This window comes from Calypte anna, chromosome 1 (assembly GCF_003957555.1).
Source record: "Calypte anna isolate BGI_N300 chromosome 1, bCalAnn1_v1.p, whole genome shotgun sequence".
Taxonomy (NCBI): domain Eukaryota; kingdom Metazoa; phylum Chordata; class Aves; order Apodiformes; family Trochilidae; genus Calypte; species Calypte anna.
This window is the reverse complement of record NC_044244.1, coordinates 40060071-40086309: the sequence shown is the minus strand read 5'-3', so window position 1 is coordinate 40086309 and position 26239 is coordinate 40060071. Positions and strand designations below refer to the sequence as shown.

At 39.6% G+C, this 26239-nt stretch overlaps 1 protein-coding gene across 4 annotated transcripts in view; it reads left to right on the top strand.

Moving 5' to 3' along the window:
* The window catches only part of ARHGAP8 (Rho GTPase activating protein 8), a 78259-nt gene extending 56706 nt beyond the window's left edge, over positions 1-21553 (top strand). For all 4 annotated transcript variants that reach the window (XM_030468935.1, XM_030468932.1, XM_030468933.1 and 1 more), the window contains 4 exons: positions 9300-9377; positions 10021-10149; positions 13131-13234; positions 21190-21553. In XM_030468935.1, coding sequence (XP_030324795.1) covers positions 9300-9377; positions 10021-10149; positions 13131-13234; positions 21190-21387 — 509 coding nt within the window. In that variant the 3' untranslated portion in view covers positions 21388-21553. The remainder of the gene's footprint in view (positions 1-9299; positions 9378-10020; positions 10150-13130; positions 13235-21189) is intronic.
* Positions 21554-26239: the final 4686 nt, after the last annotated feature.

Genomic DNA, 26239 nt, shown 5'->3' with positions numbered 1-26239 from the left:
ACGAGTGTTGATTCCTGTGCTGACAGCCCCAGGAGGTTGACTGGCAGCGTTCTTTGCACTCCAGACGTGGCCGTGAGCACAGTGAAAACTTCAGTTCATCTTCTGGAAGTGACAAAAATTCACTGTCATTATCCTGTTCCATTTCATTTTGGCATAGTTTCCAGTCTCACAGAATTAGAAGCAAGTGGGTATTGTTTTTCACCCTCGGTTCAGTATTTGCACTTTTTCTTCCTATTGCTGCATTTTCACATCTATGTACCTGAAATGAATCTCTGAAACTGAATTAGATCGTAAAAGCTCCTGCAAAATCATGCTTCATCAATAGGGTCATGATTTCTTAAAACATCAGGGACTGTCTGACATCCATTAGATCCATTCTGTACTGCTCAGGCTCTTAGTTCTTGAACTGATCTGATGCAGGAGCTATGGTGGTATTCAAACTAGGCACCAGCCTGCCATAATATACTACCAGACTAAGGAAACTTTCAATCCCTTAGAGTTCACTCACCCTTTTTCATCTTAATGACTCCGATACCTTTGACAGATTGCTTCATGTCACATTTTTTCTCCTTCATGTTTAAATTATCTGCCTCAATTTCAGACCACACTGTTTGCAGAAATGTTCTCAGTGTGGAGACATCATTTGTACAAATAAGCCAAAATTCCCCTTCTTATACCAAGTTACTGAGTGGGCTCTGACAGCAGCAAGCATGTCCTCATCCATATCAGCCAAATTAATGTTATGACAATGAGCGTGTTTTTTTAAACTTGTACAGTTATCTGACTGTGTATTTAGAGATCTGTGTCTGAGCAAGATGACTCTCACTGGATCCAGCTACTCAGTGCCTTAACAGAATCTAAAGAATCAAGTGTAACAGAGATACAACTACATCTGTTTGTATTACATAAATGAAGTCTTTTATGGCTGATACCTCAGACACTCTTAATAAGCACAATAAACTAAGTTTCCTGATTTCTAAAATGATTTTCACCTTATTTTTTAAGGAAGGAAGAGAAAGTAGCCATTTTACCACTTTCATTCTAGCTCCAACTTAGAGTGAAAAATGTTATAAAATCTTTTAATGCTTAACTTTAAAAATGCTTAATTTCTCTTCCTGCTAGTCTTCACATAGAAGAGGTGGTTTCTGGAATGACTTCTCAGTATCTAAGAAAATCATCAGCTCTTTAAGTCTGAGCTTCAGAGTTCAACTTCTGGACCAACTCAGAGAAGTTCTCTTAATTTCAGAAATCAGATGTTGAATCCAAATGGTGATTTAGTCAATCCAAATGGTGATTTAGTCAGTCCAAAGAGGAAGGAAAAGTTTAATACAGCACATTTGTGACTATGTCTTCATAGTAACCAGCAAACCAGAAGACATTTTTTTCTATGCTCAGCCTCAAAACCACAACGTGTTCATCTGTCTAGTTTGTAAATGCAAGACTTGACTTGTACTTCCACTAAATAAGATTTATCAGAACAATTCATAAGTGTTTCTAACCTGTTGTTATTCCTTTGGCAGTAGTGATCTTGATGCTTTGCTCACACACCCTTTTTCTTCAGGAAGCCCAACATATGCCACAGGGGTAGTCATTTGCATTCTCTGGTTAAGAAGTCCTCATGTGTCCTCAGCAACCTATTTTGTGCTGAAGTGACACTGTTTATAGGGGCTGTGTTTTCTAACCAGCTGTTCTGGTAACCAGGGACAGAAGTAGTGCTATGCTGTGGAGGAGGCATCTTTGTGTGTGTGGTTTCCATAATGCTGAGAGGTGAGGCAGTAGCTGAAGCTGCTGGTGCTGCCCACACTGACCCAGCAGGACAGAGAGGGACTTGCTTCTGAGCTGCGCTGCCTCCAAGACAGCTTTAACTTTCATAGGCTTTAGGATTCAAAAATGCACTTCTGCTTTGAAACTCTAATAAGATGTCACAGCCAAAGTTTGCTTTCATGTCTTTTACTTACATGTCAGTTTTCCTAAAAAAAAGCAGGAAGCAGACTGGATATAAGATGTGATGATAAATAAAAAGGTGGATCTTGTGGCTGTGGTTTTGTTGTTTCTTCAGGTCAATATTAGTACAGACCACTGTGCTCTCATAGTTTTTAAACTCTGATGCACAGCTTGAGTGTACTAACTGGTACACATTAAAAAAAAACCAAACTGTGTGGCAAAATATTTTTTTTTTTTTTACAAACCCTTCAACACCTGGAGACAGCTTTTAAGGGAACTTTTATTTGATTCACTGTAAAGAATGGGTAGAAACTGCATTTTTCAGATCTGCATGAATATGTCAGGTTACAAAGGGCAGGGCTGGTTCTCAAGCCTATCTCAAATATTAATACACTGTTACTTGTACTGATCTTATGCAAAACACCGGCTTGAAATACGTAGGAAGGATTATTATTTTTAATGTATTTTATGTTTTAGAGAGTATCCTCAAAGGTATAAGCTACATATTTTTCTCTGCTTTAAACCATTTGAAACCAAAGCTTGCCTGCTGGTTTTATTACTGCAGTTTCAAAAATGTGATAATATTTGCATTGTCGGACATGGCCAAATAAGAAGAAAGCTACAAAAATAATTTTATAGAGAACTGATTACTAAAGAGGCCTTGTGAGATCAGCAGCAGCTCAGAACTGATAGAACAATAAACTCAGAGTGAAGGAATCACACTACAGGATTATAAAGCAAAAAGATAACTTTCCCCTATAGGAACATTATCTTGCAGCAGCCCCCATTGCTGAGTGCTTCTCTCTTACCTCACCTTTTTTGTTTACTGGAAGTGCTTTGCAGCATAAAGTGTTTGTTCAGTGTTTCCTTATAAGTACCACAGGAGAGTCCAAAGTGATCACTGAGACCTCTAAATGAAATGGTAATAACCATGCTATAGAAGTTTAATGATAAAGGAATAAATGATCTATGGTATTATTGTCATGACAACCAAACCTGTCCTTTATCTGTTCCAAAGGTGATTAACCTTTCCTCCACACTCCTCCCCATGAAGAGCAGCAGATCTTGCTAATGGGGAAAGTTGGGGTTCCATTTTTTTTTTAATGTGAATTAATACAATCTGGTGTTGTTACTCAGAATGGGTAGAGATGGATGGTTGTGCATTCTGAATACATTTGGGTTGCTGCAGCTTAGTGAGTTTGCCTCTTGGCCTCCACTTCTTGTGATCAATCAAGTATCTTTTAAAAATGCAGCAATGGGAAATCCTGACATTGGGCATAGGAACATTTCTGAGTTCTTGGCTCTTTTGTTTTCATATGAATGTTTTTACCAAGGTTTCATGGAGCTGAGATATAAATCCCAAGACTGGTTCATCTGCCATCAAATAAAAATGAACCTTGTAATAAGCACAGTTTGTGTTGTTGGTGCTCAGGCACTGTAAATAAATTATGTTCAGAGGTGCCAGGTGTAAACTGAGAATATTCATTCATGAATCCAAAGGGTAGAGACTATGGCAATTCAAAATCCAAGGACCCAAATAGGTTTTGGATTCTGTGGAGGATGCACAGTTCTACATCCTTGCTGCTGCTCAGCTTTTCAGTAGGGCTGGAACTCCCACTTCTCTTCCCCTCTGCTCCTGACCTTCTTGTGCATCTTCTTGCAGCAGAAATCATCTTTACTAACGGGGGACATCACGCTCCCTGGTCTGTATTTGTTGCACACAGTACAAGTGAAAGAGGCTGTGCAATCTCCTCCTTAAATTTGTATTCTATTCTAGCTTTTTACAAAATTTCAAATTTGTCCTAAACATAAAAATTCACAGTTGACAGTAGTTTAGGCATTTAAGGTGATACACTGAAGATGGACAATTAAAATATGCTATGAACTAATCACTCCTCATATTAGAAATCAATTATATTTTTTAAAAAGTAAACATTACAGTCAGGTAATATGCAAGAAGATGTCTAAATCATGTGTATTAATGAGAATGAAAACCACATCCAAATCAGGGTGGACACTTCCTGAGATTTGACAGTCAAAAGAAACATTTCCAAACTCAGTTTGGGACTCAAGGAATTCAGATGTTCGCTCTGCTTTTTCTCTTTTGAATGCAGACAAATTAACAAAGGTTTTTGATGCCAGCAACCCTCAAATCAAGGATGATTGAAAAGAAAAGAATGTAATTTTCCCATCTTTTTTTCTTTGACAAGTTTGCAGCAATGTGACAGCATGTGTTGCTTTAATTTACCTTTATCAGTTTTGATTTTCTGTGTCTTTCCTGTGGGAAAACGGATTGGGGGGTGGGGTGAAAGGGGGTTAAATATTTTTAGCAACAACTTATTAATGTGGAGTGTGACACAGTTGTGTCATTGCACTGTGAAATTTTGTCTACTGTGATAAAAGCCATCTTACTTCAATGTGGGATGAAGTGCCTGCCTGTTTTCATTTATGATTACTGACATTTAAATAATTACTCAGTTAAGTTCTCAATTGCAGAATCACTTTTCACTGAACACAGATGGCTCCTTCTCTAGTCACATCACTATGCTTTTTCTGTGTAGCACTTAATATTAAAAATAAAATTTTGCTGTTTTTCATCAGGAGAGCTTAGTGCAGGGTAGAAAAAGCCCACTCTCTGACTGGCTGGCTGACTGACTATCTATCTATCTATCTATCTATCTATCTATCTATCTATCTATCTATCTATCTTATCTATCTAATCTTTTTTGCTGCAGGGCAGGGAGAGGTTTGTGCTAAGTTGTCTCAACAGGGGCTCTGCAGTGTTGATAGAACATGTGAGTGACATGCAGCTGGGTGTTTATCAGAACTGGAAAGCCCAGGTTAGCTGCTCTTGTCAGTCATCCCTTAGCAATGCTCTGACAAGCACTGCTACTCCAGGGCTGGTATTCTCTCTGGACTTTGCTACCCATGCTATTAATACCTATTAATGCTGTACAAGTTGAACTTGCACACCAAAACAAAAATATCTTCAAATGAGTCATGCTGTGAAAAGGATTTGACTGAAGAATACTAGCTGAAATTAAACAGGGTGCTTCAAAATTATTTTTTTTTTAAGGAAAAAATAAATAATTTGAGGTATAATGACTTCAGCCAATTTTGTTTCCTCATCTTATAATTCAGGTAGCTCTGGAATGTATTCTGTCTGCAAAAATAAGACTAAGTGAATTATCTTATTTTAGTGTGGCCACCTTGTGTTAGCTTAATTATGGTAGTTTCAAGAACTGTTTGCTTTGTTCTGTTTTTTTTTCCCTACTGTCTGGAAAGGAAGAGATGGGGTTGGAGAAAGTTATTCCTGATTGTGGCTATATATTTAACCTCAGTGGTTAAATGAGGTTAAATGACCATTGAGAGGCTTCAGGTCCCCTTCCTCCTTCCCATCATCTATTATGAGACCTCAGCTGGGGGCATATGACAATGCTACTCAGGCTATGAGACATGGGAAACACCCTCATTTAAATTGTGATTTCAGGTTGTGCCTCAGCACAAAAAGCACTGAGAGCAATATACTTGAATTTAGAAAAAAAAAAAGGAAGCATTCTAATCAGTTTGTATTCATCACAGAAGTTAGAAAAATACATTGCAGAAGGCCTGTTTTTGTAGCCAGGCTCATTGATTTTCCTCTTCAGTAGCATAATTATTGTTGACACATATTTATGTTTACCATTAGGCTGAAATTACGACCTGTGTTTTGTTTTAAAATTTCAACAATATATTATTTTCTAGTCTAAGCATCTTTCATGCAAGAAAAGAGACATGGCTATTTTGTTTTTGTGAGTCTTCAGAAGGAAAACATAGCTGGTTTGGTTTTTTTCCTAGGAACTGAACTACCCCACATTTAATTAGTGTCAAGTCCCTTGGATAGGTTGCCCACAAATCTAGGAAGGGTTGGAGATACATATTGGTAGTTGCCTTGTTGCCACCTGAGATCAAACAAATTTCTGTAGAGTGATTCAGTTTCTGCTGACCTGGAAAACAAATTCTGGAAGAAGCACAGATACTGCCCATATCCCACATTCCTGTAGATGAGGATAAAAGTTGCTTTCCCCCCTCAGACCACCAAAAACATTGAGCAAGAGCTTAGTGTTATGTGTCATTCCAATAATGCTGATGAGCTGCAGGGCCAGACAAGTACAGCTGCTGCCTACGCTACAGATTAATGACTTTTATTAGACTCTTGAAACCTTAGCCAATAAAGACATAAACATGTTAAAAATTTATATTTATTACAGTGAGTACAGTGAGTTTCACATCAGATTAAAGCATTAACTGTAAACCAATTCCTGCAAACTGACTTGTAAGTGTTTATGATGCCCATTTTCTGAAAGACTTGTTTTTACACAAAACTTCTAGTCCACCAACAGCCAGCATAAAATTCTACAAAATCTCAGGAAATAACTGTATTTCTTGTTTGCTGAGGGCAATGCCTTGACAAGGTAACTGTTCACAGCTGCCACTTTCAAAACCATGTCTTTAGACAGGTTGCCCTATAAATCTAATGGAACAGTTTTACTACAGTGATGTAATTTGCCATAACTTTATTCAACTGAAACATGGCCTGGTCAGGAATAAAGCAAGTGGCCATATAGATCATTATTATTGTCCATTTGGTTCCTTTAGTAACCACAAATGTGCTTCTTATACACCAGGTTGAGATATATTGCTTCCAGAACTGAGTGCATGGGCTGAAGTTTTAATATTTAACATGGAATTTAACAGCCCAAAGCATAAATGCTTAGAAATTAACTAGGAGCTGTATTCAGCTAAACTCCATCTAAGCCTCAAAATCTAGTCAGTGGAGCACTTTCAAATAGAGCTGGGGGTTCTTTGCCAAAGTCTCTGAAGCACGTCTATGAAAATTTATTTCGAGAGTACATGATTATTTTTAGTATACTGATCCAAATTCGTACAAACAGTGCTACATGCTATTCTGTAAGGAATGGGTTCATTTAAAGATTTTGTAATAATTTGCTAATTTTGCATTTATAAAATATGCATGCAGCCTGGGTGAATTTACAAGAATGGCTGAGTATCATTCATTAATGTACATATGACTCAAATTTTTTCTCGAATGGCATAGAAGTTCTTGATCATACAAATAGAGGCATATTTACTTAAACTGAAATGCACAAATATTTTGTTCATTCTGGCTACTTATGTGCTGAAAGGTAAGTGTGAAAAAATAAAAAAGTCTACCTGCTTTTCCACACTTGCATAAAGAAATATGCAGCAGTCACTTCAAGCAAGTGAGTGGTCTGCTACTCTTCTCAATAACTTTAGCAATTTAATGTAGAGAAACAAGATAAACCAGGTGCCTTGAATTGCCAGTGAGTGGGTGTGAGTCCACCTGTGTCTGATTAGGACAGGCTCATTGGGCATGAGCAAGACCAGGGGGCCAATAAAGGTGGGACACACACCCACAGAGAGAAGCTCAGTTCACTCTGGTGCGAGGCATGGAGAGGCCAGCAGCTCGTCGAGCCTCTGGAGCAAGAAAGGCTCTTCCCACTACACTTCTACCCTGGAAGCGCTGTGTGGTGGCTGGAGTCCTGGAAGAGACCAGCAGCTCGTCGAGCTTCAGGAGCAAGAATGGCTCCTCCCGCTACAATTTAATGTTTTGTCAGACCAGCACAGGCTAACATTCATGTTTGCTCTGCTTCCAGTAGGTGAAGAAGAGAGTGGATCAGGCCAAACTGTTTGTGTGAATTTACTTTATGTAGAATTAGAACTTGTAATATATGTTCATAACCAGTAGAATTCAGGGATAAACTAAGAAAGAAGTGACCAAAAGCAGATGAGACATGTCAAGACCCTAACGGGATTAACTTCTGTCTTGGAGATAATTAGAAGTGTAAGTCCTGGCACCACTGAGACAGTTGGGCACTGGGGGAGTGCAAACACAGGCACAAAAGGCAGGATGAGGCTGCCAGAACTAGCAGATAAGGGGAAGTTTTATTGCAAGGGTCCAATTATCCTCTATAACAAGGGGATGAAGTCATCAAGAGCAAGAAAGGTAAAAAGTTCAACCCTGAGGAAGACTTCGTTTCTTCATCTGAAGACCCCCAAAGACCCCTGAACACATCCCCAAAAAGACAACTCCGCCCAGACTCCACCTGTTATGAATATGTATGTAAGGATGATGTGACCTACCCTTTTACTGTATAAATATCCTAACCCTTTCCCTTAACCCTTGGAACTCTTTGTCCAGCGCAAGCTGGGGGGGTTCCCCGGATCCGAAAATAAATACCTTTGCTGTTTAAAGACTCAAACTCTGTCTCTAAACAGTTTTGCTTGGCCTTTTTCGGCTTCATAGGAATCATTTCCAGTTCAGACTACATGTGAGCCAAACTGGGATGGGCAGAAGGAACAGCAAAAACTGGAGAGGAGGAATGAGAGAGAGACATAATGATTTTACTGAACTTAAAAGCGAGAACTAAAAGTCTCCAGAAAAGTAGAACTTTTTGTCCCCATCCTCCTTTGCATAAGAATTCAGAAAAATAACTTACCTTGAAATCTGTGGTCGAAATTAGATCCTTGCTTGGATGCATTTTATTGAAGTTCTTCCTTTATTGCTGACCTCAGATTTCAGTGAGTCCAAGACATGAAAGAAGACTAGGCAGATACTCTTTAGTAGGCTTATGATAAATATTTTAGAAGTCCCTCAAGAGCAGAATCAGGTATTTCAAAATACCATGAGCAGGCAGAGTCTGAAATCCCACTGACAAAGAGAGGTGGAAGGAGAGTAGTCTGCCCCAAGCTACCTTTAAGCTGGGGAGGCCAGCATCCCTCTGATGGTAAAAAATAGGCTCCTTCATGCAAAGATCCTATGAAACATTCCCCAGCCTAAAGGACATTGTCTCACCCACTAGCAGAAGAGATATCTTAGGGAATCTTTGCAAATACCCTCTTTGGTTTGCTATAGGTTTAAGGCAAGGAGAATAACAGATTTACAGGTGTTGTTTGGGGCTCAGTTTGCAGATACACTCAGTTAGGGTGGGTGTATGAGCAGCCCAATCAATCTAAACCTCCTGCTTCTGTGTCATTAGGTGCAATTAAAAGCTACTTTTAAAGAAAAAAATATAGTTGGCAAGACACTCTAAAACACTTAAGGAAAGGTGGTATTATTTCCATGAGACACTTTTAAGAAGGTGTTGTAGGCAATGTTGCAGTGTTATTTGATTGTACATTCTATTCTCAAGGACTTTATTTCCAGAAAATGAGGGTATCTTGTGAGTTTGTTCCAAAATGTTCTGCCTCTGTTCTGTTTCTGACTGAACCTGTAGAGAAAAGTGTGAGTGACAGCTTCTACAGATGAGACTTGCATTAATTGTTCTTTTCAGGACTACAAGTAGAGGGTCTCTTTAGAAGGTCAGCCAGCATCCAGACCATCAAAGATGTTCAGAAGCTCTACAATCAGGGTAAGATGTCATAATATCCCTGCCAGGGCTGTGTAAGGATTTTGTTAATCTTGATTTTGTTGGTGAAGCAGAACTGCAAGCTTTCTTATAGTTAATCATAAAAGCATTTGTAACATAAAATAGTAAAAACACTAGTACAGAAACTTGAAAGATAGCAACAGGCACTTAATTATTACTAAATAGCAAGTAATCAGCTGATGTCAGACCAGAGTGTACAAAAATCTATAGCTGTTAATGAACAGTAATTTTTGAGTAAAAATGGTCTGGTTTTTAATATACATTTGTATTGCCTCTATAAAATTTGAGTTTCTGTAGTTCCAAAGCACAATGTCTTTTGCCTCAAAAGACATTTTCCAATTATGGCAAAAAATACAGTTTTGCCTAATTATTTATGAAATGCAGTGAAGAAATCTTGAAAGTCACTGATGTACTCATGATGTCATTTTTTGAAATGCTTTATGGAGAGAATCCCTTATAGCAGGGTTACTAAAACTCTAGGAAAAATTTTAAAAAGAGAGTTCCAGGAGGGATCAGCAGCAGAAAGCCAAGAGATTTTCTGTTGAAAAGTTACTGTGAAATAGTTTTTAGGAAAAAGAAAAGTAAAATGTGATTTAACATCCTTTTTCTCTTACTCTTCTTTTAGGCAAGTCTGTGAATTTCGATGATTATCATGATATCCATATACCTGCTGTTATCCTCAAGACTTTCCTTAGGGAACTCCCTCAGCCTTTACTAACATTTGAGTGCTATGATCATATCCTTGGAATCACCAGTGAGTATAAATAAGTTTTAGAAAAAAATTATACAGCAAATTGAGCTGGGCCTGGCTAATGAATAAGCATTCCTGTTTGCTAACCATGAGCCATAGTTGTGGGTATGTAGCATTATTAGGGTTTCTCTGCAACCACAAATGGACAGCTTCGTGATCTGTACTTGAGCAAAGTGGTCAGGGTCACCAAAACCCTCTCTGCTTTTTGCAAAGTTTACCAGTTTATCTATAACTCATACTGCATTAATAATAATTGTATCAGACCTGTCACTGTCATGGCACAACACTGAGTCAGCCTCAGTGGTAGAATTTACGGCAAAGCATCTCTAGTTTTAGCAGCAGCATTGGTGGAATTGTGGGAACAAAACTTAGTCATTTGTGCTTTTTTTTCCCTTTTTTTCCTTTACTTTTTTTCTTGTGGAGGGGAAATATTTCCATAGGATAGCATACTGTGAAGAAAGGATCTAAAGTTGTGAGAAGACATTGACTATCTAAAGATACGTCACTACATGAAACCAGGAATTATAAAACTTAAATTATGTAACCATTGGCATGGGCTAGAATTTTACAATGTTAGCAAGGCAGCTTCCTAATAGATGGAGGTTGAATATCTGAGATCCCAGAATATCTGAGATCTGTAACCAGTACTTCCAGAGACTGGCATTTTACTCTCCAGCTATCGTCAAGCTAGCAGGGAACCAGCAGAGCGCCCAGTAACAAGTCACAAGGACACATTTTCCATAACCTGTTTTTTGAGGAAATTTTGTATTATAATGGAGTATGGCTTTCAGCAGAGTCTGTTAGCATACCTCTGGTGACCATGGGCTGATGCTGTTGCAAAGTGTAGATTATCATCACTATCATGACTGCTGCTGTTGGGAAAGATCAGTAAAATGATTCAGAGTGAGGATAAATCTCAACTACGACATGATTGTAAAGTGTAGAAGTAAAGCAAGTTTATCCAGATATACCATGTTCTAGGTAAAATTCCTATAGTATGCTTAAGCAGTAGCTTAAGATAAAGATGCTGTTTCATGTCATTACATTAATTAATGTATTTCTAGACAAAAAGTTAATCAGGTCATGTTCAGAATCCCCTGAAGTTCTGTACTATTTTGCTGTTTACAAGTCTGTAGGTAACCAGCTTCCAAATCAAGTATTCAACAACGAACTATGTCAGGGCAATGAGAAAAACAGATCTATACACAGAAAGATGTTAGAAATGGAGGGACTAAGTCACTCAGAAATGTAGAGAAAAGGAAAAAATTGGAAAAAGAAAAGTATAAATACTAATTTTTACTGAATCAATCTTGTTCTAAGTATCTGGACATGATATCACATTGTTTTACAGCTAAGTGAAAAATTAAAACAAGTCTGAAAAGAGTTACATGATCAGTGCATCGTCCTAGCAACACTGGGATGTTTTGCTTGGCAAAACACCTGTGAAAAATTCATTCCATGTTATTTTTGTTTACTGACATTTTAGATGCTGACAAAATATGATGTAAAGTGGAGAATTCCTTCTTGAGCTTTTGTGTTCTGCAGTGTCATATCTGCTATTTTTTCCTGATGCTGTGGTGATACCCTGATTTTAAAAGATCTTAAGCTTGAGAGCCAAGCTGGACTGCAGCTTTGTGAATGTAGTGCAGAAGGAAGCTGTGAAGAGGCAGAATCAAAAACAGCTGCCTTGGGATGATTTTAGAATTTTTATTCTGTTTCCTGGAAGATCCCAGAAGAGCGTGTGATGTATCTATTACATCTCTTAACCTGCAAACCCAGAAATACAGTATCTCTGCTCTAAAGTCCTTTGAAATAGTGGTGAAACTTTTTAGTGTCTCCTCTGAAACTTTTTTTAAAGAGTTATTTGATGGGAGCTGTGAAATATATTAGCTGAGTGACTGATTGAAAAAAAACCAACCTAATAAAGCCTGAAAGCTTATAGTTGTCAAAGAACTTCTTCCTTGGTCATGAAATCTGCTAACAAGAGTTGCTTTGCACAGTATTGCTACTCTTCCTGCATTATTTACTCTGCAGAAGGCTGACAAAAATTTTGGAGATTCAGATTATTGTGTCTTAATGAAACAGGTGTCTTTACTGTACACAAAATGTCAAAACAGCTCATCCCAGTATAGCTTCATGTGTTTAATTCAGAGCTTTTGTACATGAACACATACTTGTGCACACCTCTACTGTGCCAAGGAGAGGAAGAGAGAAATGCAACAAATGCAGAAGAAACATCAGCACATATGGGCTGGTTAGATCAGGCATGATTGTAATCATCAGACCTTTCTCCAAATCAGTGTTATGCTTCCAGTATTAAAATTACAGCACTCCAGAGAAGAAAAAAGTCACTTGATCCAGCATATAATATGATCTTACAGGATAAATACAATATGTATTGAAATATAATCCAGCGTCAGTGTAATTGGCTCCCTGATTATCTAGACGTTTCAACAAGTTTGGAGTCCAGTTCTGGTTTTGCCAATCTGTAGAAATGAGTTAATGAACCTGCTTAATTTCATACTTAGAAAATCCTTACCCACCAAGTGGCCATCTCATAAAGATAAAAAAATTTCCTGCAGAATCACAGAAGTGTTTTTAAAGTTAGTAGAGTGCCAAAACAGCATTTTGGTCAGGAGTGTGTCTCATTAAGAATAAAATCAGGTTTTAAAAAGTAGGCACCTAGATTCAGTGCATGGAGAGATAATGGGATTCAAATCAAGACCTTTGAAAATCCTCTCTAGTAAGTAAGTTATTTCAGCTATTTCACTTAATCATGAAAATACTCTGGAATTCAGCCAGAGATATAATAATACAAAATATAATAGGGACATTTAAAGGGATGTTAATGCTACTGTGGTTATGGAGCTGAATTTTGTGGTTAGTTTTACAGATTAATATGTAAGTACCAGAAAAGATAAAGAAGGAGCTATTTTTGTCAATATTTTTATGTTTTTAACTTAAGACTGACTTTGACATTGCAGGTGTGGAGAGCAGTTTGCGAGTCAGCAGATGTAAGCAAATAATTCAAGAGCTTCCTGAACACAATTATGTTGTTCTAAAATATCTGATATGCTTTCTACATACGGTAAGTATAGGTAAAATTTCCAAAGTAGGGCCAGTCTTTTCTTTCTAAATCTCTTCTTGTTAACTCAACACTGAAAATCTCCACAGAAAGTAAAACTGGAGAATTTTAACTGTGGTGGGGTCATGGTGCAGTAGTTAGTGGAGTGAATTCAGGATGCAGAACCCTTTAGTTCCAATAAAAACCATTACTAAAAAGTTATCTGGCCATCCTTTCACTATGAAATGTTTAGATGTAGTAAAAATTACAGTATAAATTTAAATGGAACTGTGCTTGTACTGGAATATTTAAAAGTCTTGTTCCCCCAACTCCACATTCACAAATTAATGTTTTTCTTGATTTAGTTTTTGGTTTTTTCCTATTTTGGATAGAAAAAAGGACTGAAAATAGTGTTTGTGTAACTTCCGTTGCCAGAAAAAAACTCGGTGTAGTCAACTTTTTTTTTTTTTTTGTCAAAAGTATAAATCTTGAGCAACTAAAACACCAAATAAATCAGTGTAATTTTAGAAAATGTTAGAAATCTTAATAAGCTTTAGAGAAACAATCAGCAAAATACTATGTATTAAAATTTAAAAATAGCATTTTTCTGTTTAAAAAAGGATTCCATCCTGTAATTTACTGCCATGTTAAATGAGAAACTTGGACTGTGACAGTTTGCAAGGATTTTTTTTATGCTTCAGAATAAACAAAATCATGTTTTTTGTCCTATTTTTCATTTGCTGATTATTTTTTAACCCATTTCTAAAAAACCTGGAGGGTGATTGTGTGTAGGACATCTGTTACAAATAGTTCTACGTAGTGACATCATTTGGTTGCCAGTTTAGGTACAGGAAAAAGACAGCAACAGGAGTGGAAGTTTCCCTTCCTTCTGTGTTATCCAGTGCGTTGCCTTTTCCAGATTGCATTTTGCAAACCTCAGTGCCTAAAATTGAGCATCATGGTGGAGCTGGATAACTAAATAAAGTGGCCTCATCTTTAGATTAATCTTTAGAATCTTAGAATCTAAGAGCCCAACAACACAACTGTGGATATGGAACGATGCTGAATTTCAGGAAGGAAAGTTTTGTCAGTGAAGGAACAAGACCTCAATAACTGTTCATGGCTACATGCTTCCCATACTCTACACAGCTGCATATTTCAGAAACAAATACATTTATCCCTTTTTCTATTAAAATACTGGAGAAGAGCAAGTTTAAAGGAAGCACATTGATATGACCCTGAGAGTTTGCAGGGTTCCTGTAATACCCACATGTTCTTTTACTCTTACTTAGCTGAACTGTAATGCTATTAAGGAAATCCATATGTGTAATTTGCTATTATTTTAGCATCTGATATCTCTCCTCAGTGTCATGAATTATGTAAGTGACTTTGTTCCAATAATAGTTGCACCATCTCAATGCACCTTTTAAAAGCTGAATACTTGAGATGTTAATGAGCTGTGCAGAAGTAATACATAGTGTTTTCTGTAATTGGGCAACAGAACATTGCATTATTTTTAAGTATTCCTTGTTATGCAAAGCACAACGTCAAGTTGATACTAGTGCTCAGATCTGCAATTTTGCTGAACCATGGCTTTTCATCCTTAATTTCTCTGGGAATATTTGCATCTGGAAAGGTCACAGGAACGTGAAACCATCTAGAAGCCAGAGATTTCTATTCATTGCAGATCAGTGTGCTGCACAAGCTGCCACAATTCAAACTTTAACAGACCACTCTACCAGTAATCCTAGTTTTTACTTGCAAGCATCAACCTTCTTAAATATAAGAGGCAATTTAATTCTTCCATGAGCTCAGCCTTGAGTAGTGGAAGAGGTACTTGTGGTAATTTCATGAAGTGGGATGAATTCTAATCACTAGATACAGGTTTTGAACTCTCCAGGTTTGATACAGGCTTGTGGAAGAAGAAAAAAAAATATCCCTTTTTTTCTCTGCAGTCTCAACCCCCCACTTAATGAAACAGCTTCTTCTTTTCCAAGGGTGCTACAGCAAGACTGTAACTGCTACAGAATTAAAAGAAACAAATTTAAAAATAGGTCAGATTCCTTTAACCTTATATTAACAGTGATTTTGCTATTAGTAAGCCTGGTGTGCTGTGAAAGGTGTAAGGCTGATCTCCACTTTATATTGCATTTGGGCACCAGAGAGGGATCTGCCGAGTCCCATTGGACTGAAGTCAGTAGGCAGAATTGAGCAGCCCAGGAGCAGGGTGGGGAACAAAGGCCAGTTTTCACAGGTCAGTCCCTGAATAATGTCTGCAAAAAAAATGTCCATGCTGCCCAGCTGACCTCAAGAGCTCAGTGTGCACAAATCAGTGTTTTTGTTCCACAAGCCCTGTGTTGCACATGCACATAAAGTGGATTTATGAATGCACATGCAAACTTAAAGAACTCAAAGAAATCGACTTGCAAATTACTTGGCAAAGCCCTCTGAGGGCTACAGTTAAACAGTTCTGAAGCCAGAAATAATTTAGCTGAAAACTATCATTGTCTTTTTCTATGACAGTTGAAGGCTAAACAATCAAAAAAGTTTGTAGAGGCAATGACATCATCTAGATTATCTTTTTATATCTATGTCTTTGTTTTTGGTACCAGCTGATAAAGCCCCCTATCTATAATTACACATTTTCCCTCTCTGCTGCTTATTTCTGTCCCTGCAGTCATGCCTGATGCAGGGGAAGGTGTCTGCCTTGGCTGAAAAACCATTGCAAAACACTGCCAAATTCAAATTGTCAAACTTGAACTACCTAGAAAAAAGGGCAAGGTTTTAGGGCCCATAACCTGTAGATCTGTAACCAAAGCAGCAAAGTTAAAGCCAAGAGTGGGAACTGGAAAAACTCTTCTGAATGAATTAATAATTTGTCTCCATCACTTGTCCATTTTAAAACTCTAATTAGCACCAGCAAAGCTTGGGGGTGGCTGAGGATGACGAGGCACATTGGGAAGGATGAGATGACTAAACCTCAAAGAGCACATACAAGCAGTTGGCAAGGTAGCAGAGAGATAGAATCCTATATTTCCAGTCAGTTTGCAGGGATATTTTAATGTCTGGTAATTTTCTTTTCAAAACGTTTTGTGGAGCTCCTTTCAGCATTGTGACTGAGAAGCCAAAGAGATGGTTATGTCCTGGTAGTTTTAAAACTTGATGGTAATTGCTCTTTCTACCATCTGTATTTCACTGAGTTCATTGGGTAGTGTAGTGGCTGTCTTGTTTCACTTGTGCTTTGTCAATGAGGGTGCTGGGATGCAAGTATCTGGAATCCAAAAATCATCACAATATTCCTGGGAGAACTGGATGTTGATTAGTGGAGGTGTATATTTTGCATTTGTTGATGTGGCACTAGATCTTCAGTGTTGATGATCCCAATGATGTACAAAAAATATGTTTTATTTTTCTAGAGGACTTTCTTTAAATATAGGCTGACACTACTTAATGATTTTACTACATATGTTCCAATGAAAAGGGGAAAAAAGCAACAAACTGGAGCTGTGTAGTTCTTTGTTGTAATACTCATCAATGATGTTCAGATGATTCTTTCAAATTTATGATCTAAATCCTTAGAGAACTGTCTCTTATTAGCTTGTCAAGTTGACAGAACAAGTGTATTTTCACTTGAAGCAGAGATGATGGTTACTAAATTTGCACAGTACTCAGAGAAAGAGGAAGTGGGTTAGTCCAAATCCTGAAGGTGTCATTATTTCTTCATAGCTCTGGGGAGCTGTTATTTCCAAGGATAGCCCATGGAGAGGGTGGCTGGCTGCATCCTACCCTTAGATGGTCTAGTGTTAGAAGAAAACACGAGCTGCTCATGATAGTGTTGTAGAAGAAGTGGATGTGTTTGTGTCATTTGAGAGAGAAATCTGTCGTTGGAGCAGTGAGGGGGTTAAACAGTGTGAAGCCTGTTCCCTCTCCCCTTGGGGACGGATAGAATCATTGAATCATAGAATTGGCTGGGTTGGAAGGGACCTCAGAGGTCATCGAGTCCAACCCTTGAACCACCGTTGCGGTTGCTAGACCATGGCACTGAGTGCCACATCCAGTCTCTTTTTAAATATCTCCAGGGATGGAGAATCCACTACTTCACTGGGCAGCCCATTCCATAGCCTAATCACCCTCTCCGTAAAGAAATTCTTTCTAATATCTAACCTAAACCTCCCCTGGCACAACTTAAGACCGTGCCCTCTTGTCTTGTTGAAAGTCATCTGGCAAAAGAGACCAACCCCCACCTGGCTACACCCTCCTTTCAGGAAGTTGTAGAGAGTGATGAGGTCTCCCCTGAGCCTCCTCTTCTCCAGGCTGAACAGCCCCAGCTCCCTCAGCCTCTCCTCTTAGGGTCTGTGCTCGAGTCCCTTCACCAGCTTAGTTGCCCTCCTTTAGACCTGCTCCAGGACCTCGATATCCTTCCTGAACTGGGGGGCCCAGAACTGGACACAGTACTTGAGGTGTGGCCTCACCAGCGCTGAGTACAGGGGCAGAATCACTTCCTTGGACCTGCTGGCCACGCTGTTCCTGTTACAGGCCAGGATGCCATTGGCCTTCTTGGCCACCTGGGCACACTGCTGGCTCATGTTCAGCTTCCTGTCAATCCAGACTCCCAGGTCCCTTTCTGTCTGGCTGCTCTCAGCCACTCTGTCCCCAGCCTGTAGCGCTGCATGGGGTTGTTGTGGCCAAAGTGCAGGACCCAGTGTGACAAGGATTCCTTGCTTTCAACTCTTGATGAGCCAGAAAAGAATTTTGTGGAGAGAGTGGGATTCAGATACACTCTTTCTTGGATGTGCTGAGGAAGGGATTGCTGTGCATCTTGGAGTGAAGCAACATGCTGTGCTGTGTCTCTCTTCAGTTCCTGAGTGTCAGCCTGACTGATGACTCACAGATAAGGCTCAGTGTAGCTCTGCCTCAGATGATATAATCCTCTGGTTCATTTTGTCTTAAGGATTTTCTCTCTCAGGGGAAAAGCTGTGTCATTTCCATGTTGCCCATCTCCTTGACTTGCTCACAGAGTGGTAGCGAGTGGGAAGAGACAGTTTCATTCATCTTGGAGTTACAAACATTCTTTGAAATAGTTGGCTTACAGAGAAGAAGCAAATCTAGCTATACCAGCAAGTTTGAGTGGTGTTGCTTCAGACTGAAATTCTGGCCTTCAAAGGCAGTGGTGAAGTTAAACTGGATGTGTTTCAACTAGCACTTGAAGATAGGACCTGTACATGACTTGCTGGATGGAGTGGGTCAGGGAGCACTTCCAAAAATCAGGGAAAGACAGCTGCAACAGGTTTGGATCCTTCCAGCCTCCACTGTCCTCAAGTACTGTTCTGCACACTTCTGTGCTGTCACAGGGTACCTGTCCTGTGTACACTTAAGGTACTTGCAGCAAATTCAGAGAAAGGCAACCAGTCTGATAAAGGGTCTGGAAAATAAGTCCTGTGAGGAGACTATGAGGCAACTGGGGCTGTTTGGCTTCAAGGAGGATGAGAGGAGACCTTACTGGTCTCTACAACTACTTCAAAGGAACTTGTAGGGAGGTGAGTGTTGGCCTCTTCTCTCAAGTAAATAAAAATAGGACTGAGGAAATGTCCTGAAGTTGCACCAGGGGGGGTTTAGACTAGGTCTTGGGAAGAATTTTTTTACTGAGAGAGTAGTTAGGCATTAGAACGAGCTGCCCAGGGAGGTGATGGAGTCACCGTCCCTGGAAGTATTTAAAAACCATGTAGATGAGACATTTCAGAACATGCTCTGGTGAGTGTGGCGATACAGAGCTAGTGGGCATGGTGACACAGGTATTGATAAATGTATTTTACTTATTTTATTCAGTGGTTGACAGTTGGACATGGTGATCTTAGAGGTCTTTTCCAACTGTGACAATTCTGTGATTCTATGATTAGGATGTCCAGCACTTATCTTTGCTTTTGTGTTACAGAAACCAGTGTGATGGGCTGTAGCTCTCACCTTACTTTTGAGACTTTCAACTGAAGGAAATACCAAAAAATAATTTATCGTTGATCCACAGGGGTTTCACAATACATTACACAGTTTGGACACATACAGTATCAGCCATTTGATGCAAGGGCCAGAACTCAGTCCTTAACCTTGTTATATTTAGCAGCATCCAAATGCCAACTACTTTCATGGTAATACCCATGTCTACTTATTAACAGGGTACTCTTTGTTGACCTAATTGTTTTCCCTCCTCAGATATTTCTAATATTAGTTATTTTGGTAGTAGTTTAGCTCTTGTTTGAGCTCATCTCATCTGAAGCAGATTAAATTAAAAAGATGGGCTTGTTGTTTTTTCTGTATAGTAAAATAGTGCATTAAGAGCAGTATGTGAAGGTCAGCAGGCTATACATCGTTCCTATTCTGGAGAGAATGATGTGGCTTTTGCATAAGGTCAAAAAGCAGGCATTGCCATTTTATCTGATGACTTTCTGTTCTCAGGTTGTGAAGTCAGTGCATTGAAAAGATGGTCATGGCACCAGTATCTCTTTATTAATATGCCTTTCTTTTATCAAGCCCTGTTTAATGACCTTAAAAACAATTGAAACCTTTAATATTCATAGCAGTAGTATTACAGTAGCTCTGCTGTCCTAGGAGAGTAAGGCAAAGATTGGAGGCAAAAATAGTTCCAATTATTGGAAAGATTGATATGGTTAGGAAGAGAGTTGTTCACTTTGGGGCACACAAGTGCATCTTCATGTCCCCCATGACTTCCATCCTGTGCATGTCTAAATGTTGTTGTATACCTGCAATGGTTGAGCAGACAGGTTTCTTGCTAGGTAATACACCAAGGAGGGTGAGAATATGCTGTAGGAGACAGAGGGAAATCAAACCTTCATTACTGGGTGGAAGCAACTGGAGTTTATGCATATACTAAGAAGTGTTCACATGATCACAGTGTTTCTTAGATTCACCTCTGATGCCCTCAGACTTTTCGTAATACTACAGAACTGCCTCATCAAGATGCCTATGGCAAGACAGAAGTGGAGAAGCACTGAGAAGTGAAGTCTTTGCTTTCCTATGCCCCTTGAAATTGTAGCAGAAGAATATATGGGCAATTTTGCCCAATAATGCCCCATTCTGTGCAAGATGACAGCTCCAGAGTAACCTGCACATTGCAGTTTGGGACTGTGTGGTGTTCCTGTAACAGTTTATTGATGAACAAATGCAACCATCAGCCTGAGAACTGGTTGAATTACCTAGGTCAGGAGGAGTCAAGAGCACCTTCAGCTGTTGGCTCTTTACAGTAACAGAGAACTTTTTAGATAGGACACCCAGGCCATATTGGGCTTTCGATACCAACCATGCAATGTAGGAGAGCAGAACACACACAGATTCCTTGCCAAGTTCACACAGAGATAAAAAACTTGTGCTTCTCAGTTCTGGGCTCACATCCACAAATAGAAATGGGACGCATCATCCAGGTGCAGAACTGATTTCAGTGCTCTGCATTTTACCTACAGCCCATTCTCACCCCTGTTGCTTTAGAGGAATTGGGTAGATGTGGAGATACTTGGAGAGGAATCAGTGGGAGAAAAATAAAACCCTTTTAAAACCCTTACAAACAACTTAAGAAGGCCTGACGTTTTTTACTATGGAGAACTTAGTATAACAGCAGATGGGATAGCTGTTTGTTTCTGCTGTCTTCCCCTACCCCCCTAGCAGAGATAGCAATAGATTCCATACAGAAGGTTGAAAACAATTTTTCTAGCATAAGGAAACAATTCTACCCTTTTATTTAACTTCCTGACATCTTATCTTGTACTTGGGGGACACAGACTCCAGTGGCCCCATAGCTCTAGGCTGCTAAGGGGACAGTGATGTTCCTGAGGCTGAGATCTAATCCCCATTTGAGGAGGATTAGACTGGGGGGAGATGATTTGGTCATCCTCAGTACAGGATGATGTCTTGTCTCTCACTTTCTGGGGCACATGTCTGCATACCCCTTATCCATGTTTATGTTTTTCCAGGTTTCGCAGGAGAGCATATATAACAGAATGACAGCATCCAGCCTGGCCTGTGTCTTTGGTTTGAATTTGATCTGGCCATCAAAAGGAACAGCTTCCCTGAGTGCTCTGGTACCTCTGAATCTCTTCACTGAACTACTGATAGATTTCTACATGAATATATTCAACTCCCGAACAGTGCCTGGTGAGATCTTACCTTAATGCTTCCAGAAAGGCAAATGGAGTATGGCTGCCTGAGGAAAAGGTCTCCATGCCTCAGCCAGTGGGAGCTTTATGTTCAGGGCTTTCTCCTGTGAAGGAAACTTTCTATACAGAGTAAAGTTGCTATAGCTTTCCAAATACCAAAGAGACTGGGAGGAACACACTGCCTGATATATTCTCGTCACATAGGGGAGAATATGTACATAAATGTTCAAAGACTTATAGGTCAAAGTGAGTCCCCAGCAGACAAAAACCCCCTGGTATGTTTAAAAAAATCACGGCACTCTGTGCCAGTCTGTCATTTCTTTGGGGATCTGAAGACCTGACTGTATGGTACTATTTTCTGGGACCATGCAGAGCTAAGTTCTAGACCACTCCTGAGGGTATAGCTTTTTCTACTTTTTTTTTTTTTTTTTTAAATACGAGTTTCCCTATTAAGTTAATAAAAATTAAATCATTTTTTAAGATGCTAAGATTTCTAAACTATTTTTTTTCCATAAAATCCTATCTTATGCAAAAAAAGTGTGGGCAGTTGTGGTACATCAGGTTTGCAATTACCATGGAGAATAAAGTGTTTCCTGGGTAGTTTGAGTTGTGCAGACAGCTAACTAATTATGCTTGCAAATATCTAATATGTTCAGTTAATCACTGTAGCTGCACATGCAAAGTGTGTGGATTTTTTTTTTCTTATTGTAAGTTCAAACAGGGAGCAATAATCTTATGGGATTTTTTTTCCCTAAATACTTGGAATTTTCATCATTGGGGTTATATCAGTGAATGCATAATACAGAATATAAGATTACTTCTTTGAGAAGAGTACCCCTGATGTTTGGGTTGCATTTTTTTGCAGCTTAAATTGATAGAAATTTGCTCTTCAAATCAGTTTCTCTGGAAAGTAGTAAGAGCAACAACTCGAATAATATACCTATTATCATTTTTATACATTGGAAGTCTATTATTAGTCCCAATGTGAATTATTAGCCAACACAATGGGAGAATTTTCAGTGTTTTCTTTCTAACTATGTCATTAATACCACTTGTATTTGATGAACTCTAACACAGTGCTGTTTCACTGTTTAACTTTGATTGGTAATGAGGTAGTGTAACAAAGTTATAATTATGTTTCCCTACAAAGCAAAAGAAAATTAACTAGTGGTAAAAAAGGGTAAGCAGTATTTTCCCTAATGTTCTTGTCTTCCTGATTCTGTAGAAAGCTTTTGAAAACAGGGATTATTTAGACTTTAGTAGAAGTCATAGCCTCAGGAGGACAATTTAGGTATCTGCTCTGGTGCAAACACTGAGAAACTTTTTATCCCGTAGGTTCCTGTGAGCTGAGAGTTTTTCCTTCTGGCCTTCCTCTTAAAGTTTACAAATTGCCTGCCTGTGTAAAGGGTGCAGAAAAATCTTGTTGCAAAGGGTAAAGAGGGTTCATTCTTGTCAGCATTTTCAGGAAATAACCAAGTATTCGGAAGGCTGTGGAATGCTGGATGTGCCAGGCCTTCGTTTGCCCAGTAGGTGTCATCTATAGCATTAGGCAATGATGAAAATTTGAAAAATACGGAGGCTTTAGAGTAAGGTGAGTTAGAACCAACTTCTCACATCACAGTCATCACATTTGTGTGTTTTGCCCAGTTCCTCAAATGTCATAAAGACAACTTTTTGGTGTTTTCTGTAAGTAATGACCACCTATGATTCCAACATAAATGTTATCTTGCATTATACAGAGAGACTAATTAGCAAGTATTCATAATCTTTAAATTTCAGCAAAATGAGATTTCTAAGGATAAGACTTGCAGTTCTGTAGTGCAACTCCTCACTTTTGCATCTGAGTTATCAGTGAGAGCATCCTAGCCCTGTTGTACTGTGAGAAACAAACACAGTTACACTCAGCATTGTTAAGCAACCTGTCAGCATGGATCTGTGCACCCTGTTCTTATGGGTGAGGAATTTGGCGTCTGGGAATTAGCAAAATCTGGGTATTTTGCAACTCTCTGACCTTGGTCAAAATACACGAGTTAGGGTTTTTTTCAGTAAAAAGGAGGAGCACCAAGTGAAAAGTACAAGAAGCATTCCTTCAACTAATTTGCCTGCCATGTAGACACACGCGAGGATAGTTAAAGCCAGACTCACTTATTCTGTATTGTTCAGTGCCAATCTGCTGGCCTTCCTTTTAGGTTTTTTGCAAATGACCATTTTCCAGCAATTTATAGCTCCTCTCATTTAGTCAATGAAGAACAAAATGGGATTTTCTCTCATCTCAAGGTGCCTCTTCCTTTGAAGAACCCATAACATCCGTTATCCACCAGTGTGGGCAATTTGATGCTGCTTAGAGAAAAGTAGAGGTTCTGGTTCTGCCATTACCAGTGGTGAGGGAAGAGTGAGGCTGGGGGACACAGGGGTTCCCACTCCCCTTTACATCCCTACCTCCCCAGCAGGCAGCCTGAGGCAGAGATAGGGAAGGTGCTCACCTTCACCCCAGCCTTTCCCTGTGACCTTGCCCTCATGGGAAAGGGACTTCCCCGAATCAAAGGCACCTAGAGAGCAAAACCCTCCTAGCAGTGAGACCCAGGTCTGTGCCTCCTACCCCAAAGGAACTGGAGAAATCTCTATCTGCAGCAGAAGCCCCCAATCTCCATTCTAAGTGCCAGACTTAACTATGACATTAAACCAGTTCTCATGAATTATTCAGAAGGGTTTGGAGTGAAATTCATGTTAGAGAAATATATGTTTCAAATTTCCTGACTCTAAGAGGAGTCCTGGAGGTGTCCCCTGCAGTTACTTTGATAACAGTTTCTCTTTACAAATGATAATTGCATGATTCGAGCTTTTGTACAGTGTGGCCTTGTGAACTCTTCTCTCATATCAAAGAACAATTTTCAGATCATTTCCATAGCAAAAAGAAAGTGATTATGGAGATAATCTGTTGGAAACACACATGCTGAATTTCAGTTTAAAACAATAAAATGCAGTCATGGAATGAGAAATCAAGTGTTACCTAGCTGACAATATACAGCGAATAAATTGCCTGACCATTTTAGTTTACTGAGCTGTTAGTAGTTGAAAATTGGTCCCAAGATTAGTCTGATTATCAAGATGCCTCTAGCAACAAGCACCAAAGGGGAAAGGGAATACTTTTCTACCCTGAATCTATGAAGAAATGTAAGAACATTGAACAATGTCATTAACCAAGGAGAGTCTTTGCAGTTCGTACAAAAAACTTCCATAAATTATTATCACTTACACGAGTGCAGATGATCTGTCTGTGTGTGCTGCACTCCTCAAGCAGCATCCCTCACAGAATCTCTCAAAGATAAACTTTAATATATTCATCCACTTGTGAGAAGACTAATAGTTGAGAAGCCCCAGATACTTTATTCACATGTTCAATGTGTACTTAGATAACAAGCTGAACCTTTAAGGGGATTGATGGTACAGTCACCCCCTCCTAAATTTCCTGTCTTCTTGTCTTCACAACTCTGGAAAATGTAGGTTTGCCAACTTCTCCACTTTTCAAGTGGCCACGAGGGTCTTTGGGTGTGGGGGAAGAAAGTCAGAGAGAGTTACTGCCAGGACCTCCAGTTTCTGAAGTGAGAAGCTCATGTTCAGTTGAAGGTCTGCTGACCAGACACATCCCTACTCATACTCTATTCACTTCAAGTCAGAAGCAAATATGCTGTGCTTTCTTTAAGCACATCTCCACTGAAGCCAAAGGTATGCCTGTGAGAAGTATGTAAATTGTGTGTTAAATGATATGTGTAGCTTGTGTGTGAAAGGAGTTCTGCCTTTTTTGCTGGAGTAATACTCATTTTCATCACCTGAAGAGTTTGATTTTTGTCTTTATCTATACACATCCTAGAAAGTCATTTCAGTGACTTGCATCATTTCCAGAGGAACCTTGGCAGGCTGGAGAGGTGGGCCCATGCCAACCTCATGAAGTTCAACAAGACCAAGTGCAAGGTCCTGCCTCTGGGTCGAGGCAATCCCCAGCACTGATACAGGCTGAGCAGTGACTGCCTTGAGAGCAGCCCTGAAGAAAAGGACTTGGGGTTGCTGGTGGAGGAGAAGTATAACAACAATGTACATTTCCATCCCAGAAAGCTGACAGGATCCTGGGCTGCATCAAGAGAAGTGTGGCCAGCAGGTTGAGGGAGGTGATTCTCCCCCTATGCTCTGCTCTTGTGAGACCCCACCTGGAGTAGTGTGTCCAGTTCTGGAGCCCCTGTTACAAGAAAGACATGGATGTGCTGGAGTGTGTCCAGAGAAGGGCCACGAGGATGATCAGAGGGCTGGAGTACCTCTGCTATTAAGACAGAATGAGAGAGTTGGGGTTATACAGTCTGGAGAGGAGAAGAGTCTGACGAGACCTTACTGTGGCCTTCCAGCATCTGAAGGGGGCTACAGGAAAGCTGGTGAGGGACTTTTTAGGATTGTGGGTAGTGATAGGAGGTGGAAGAATGGTTTCAAACTAGAGTAGGGTAGATTTAGATTGGAAGTTAGGAAGAAGTTCTTGACCATGAGGGTGGTGAGACACTGGAATAGGTTGCCCAGAGAGGTGATGGAAGCCCCTTCCCTGGAACTTTTTAAGGCCAGGCTGGATGGGGCTCTGAGAAACCTGATCTAGTGGGAGGTGTCCCTGCCCATGGCAGAGGGGTTCTAGCCAGGTGACCTTAAAGGTCCCTTCCAACCATCAAAATTCTATGATTCTATGATCTAAGGTAGCAAAGGATTCCAGCATCCTCCAACATTATCTGAGCTCAGTGGAGAATTGTTGTGGGTTGTTGTTCTTTGTTGCAAACTGAGAAGCTTGAGAAAGCTGCTTCAACCAATGACATTGCTTTGGAGTTAGGTTGGT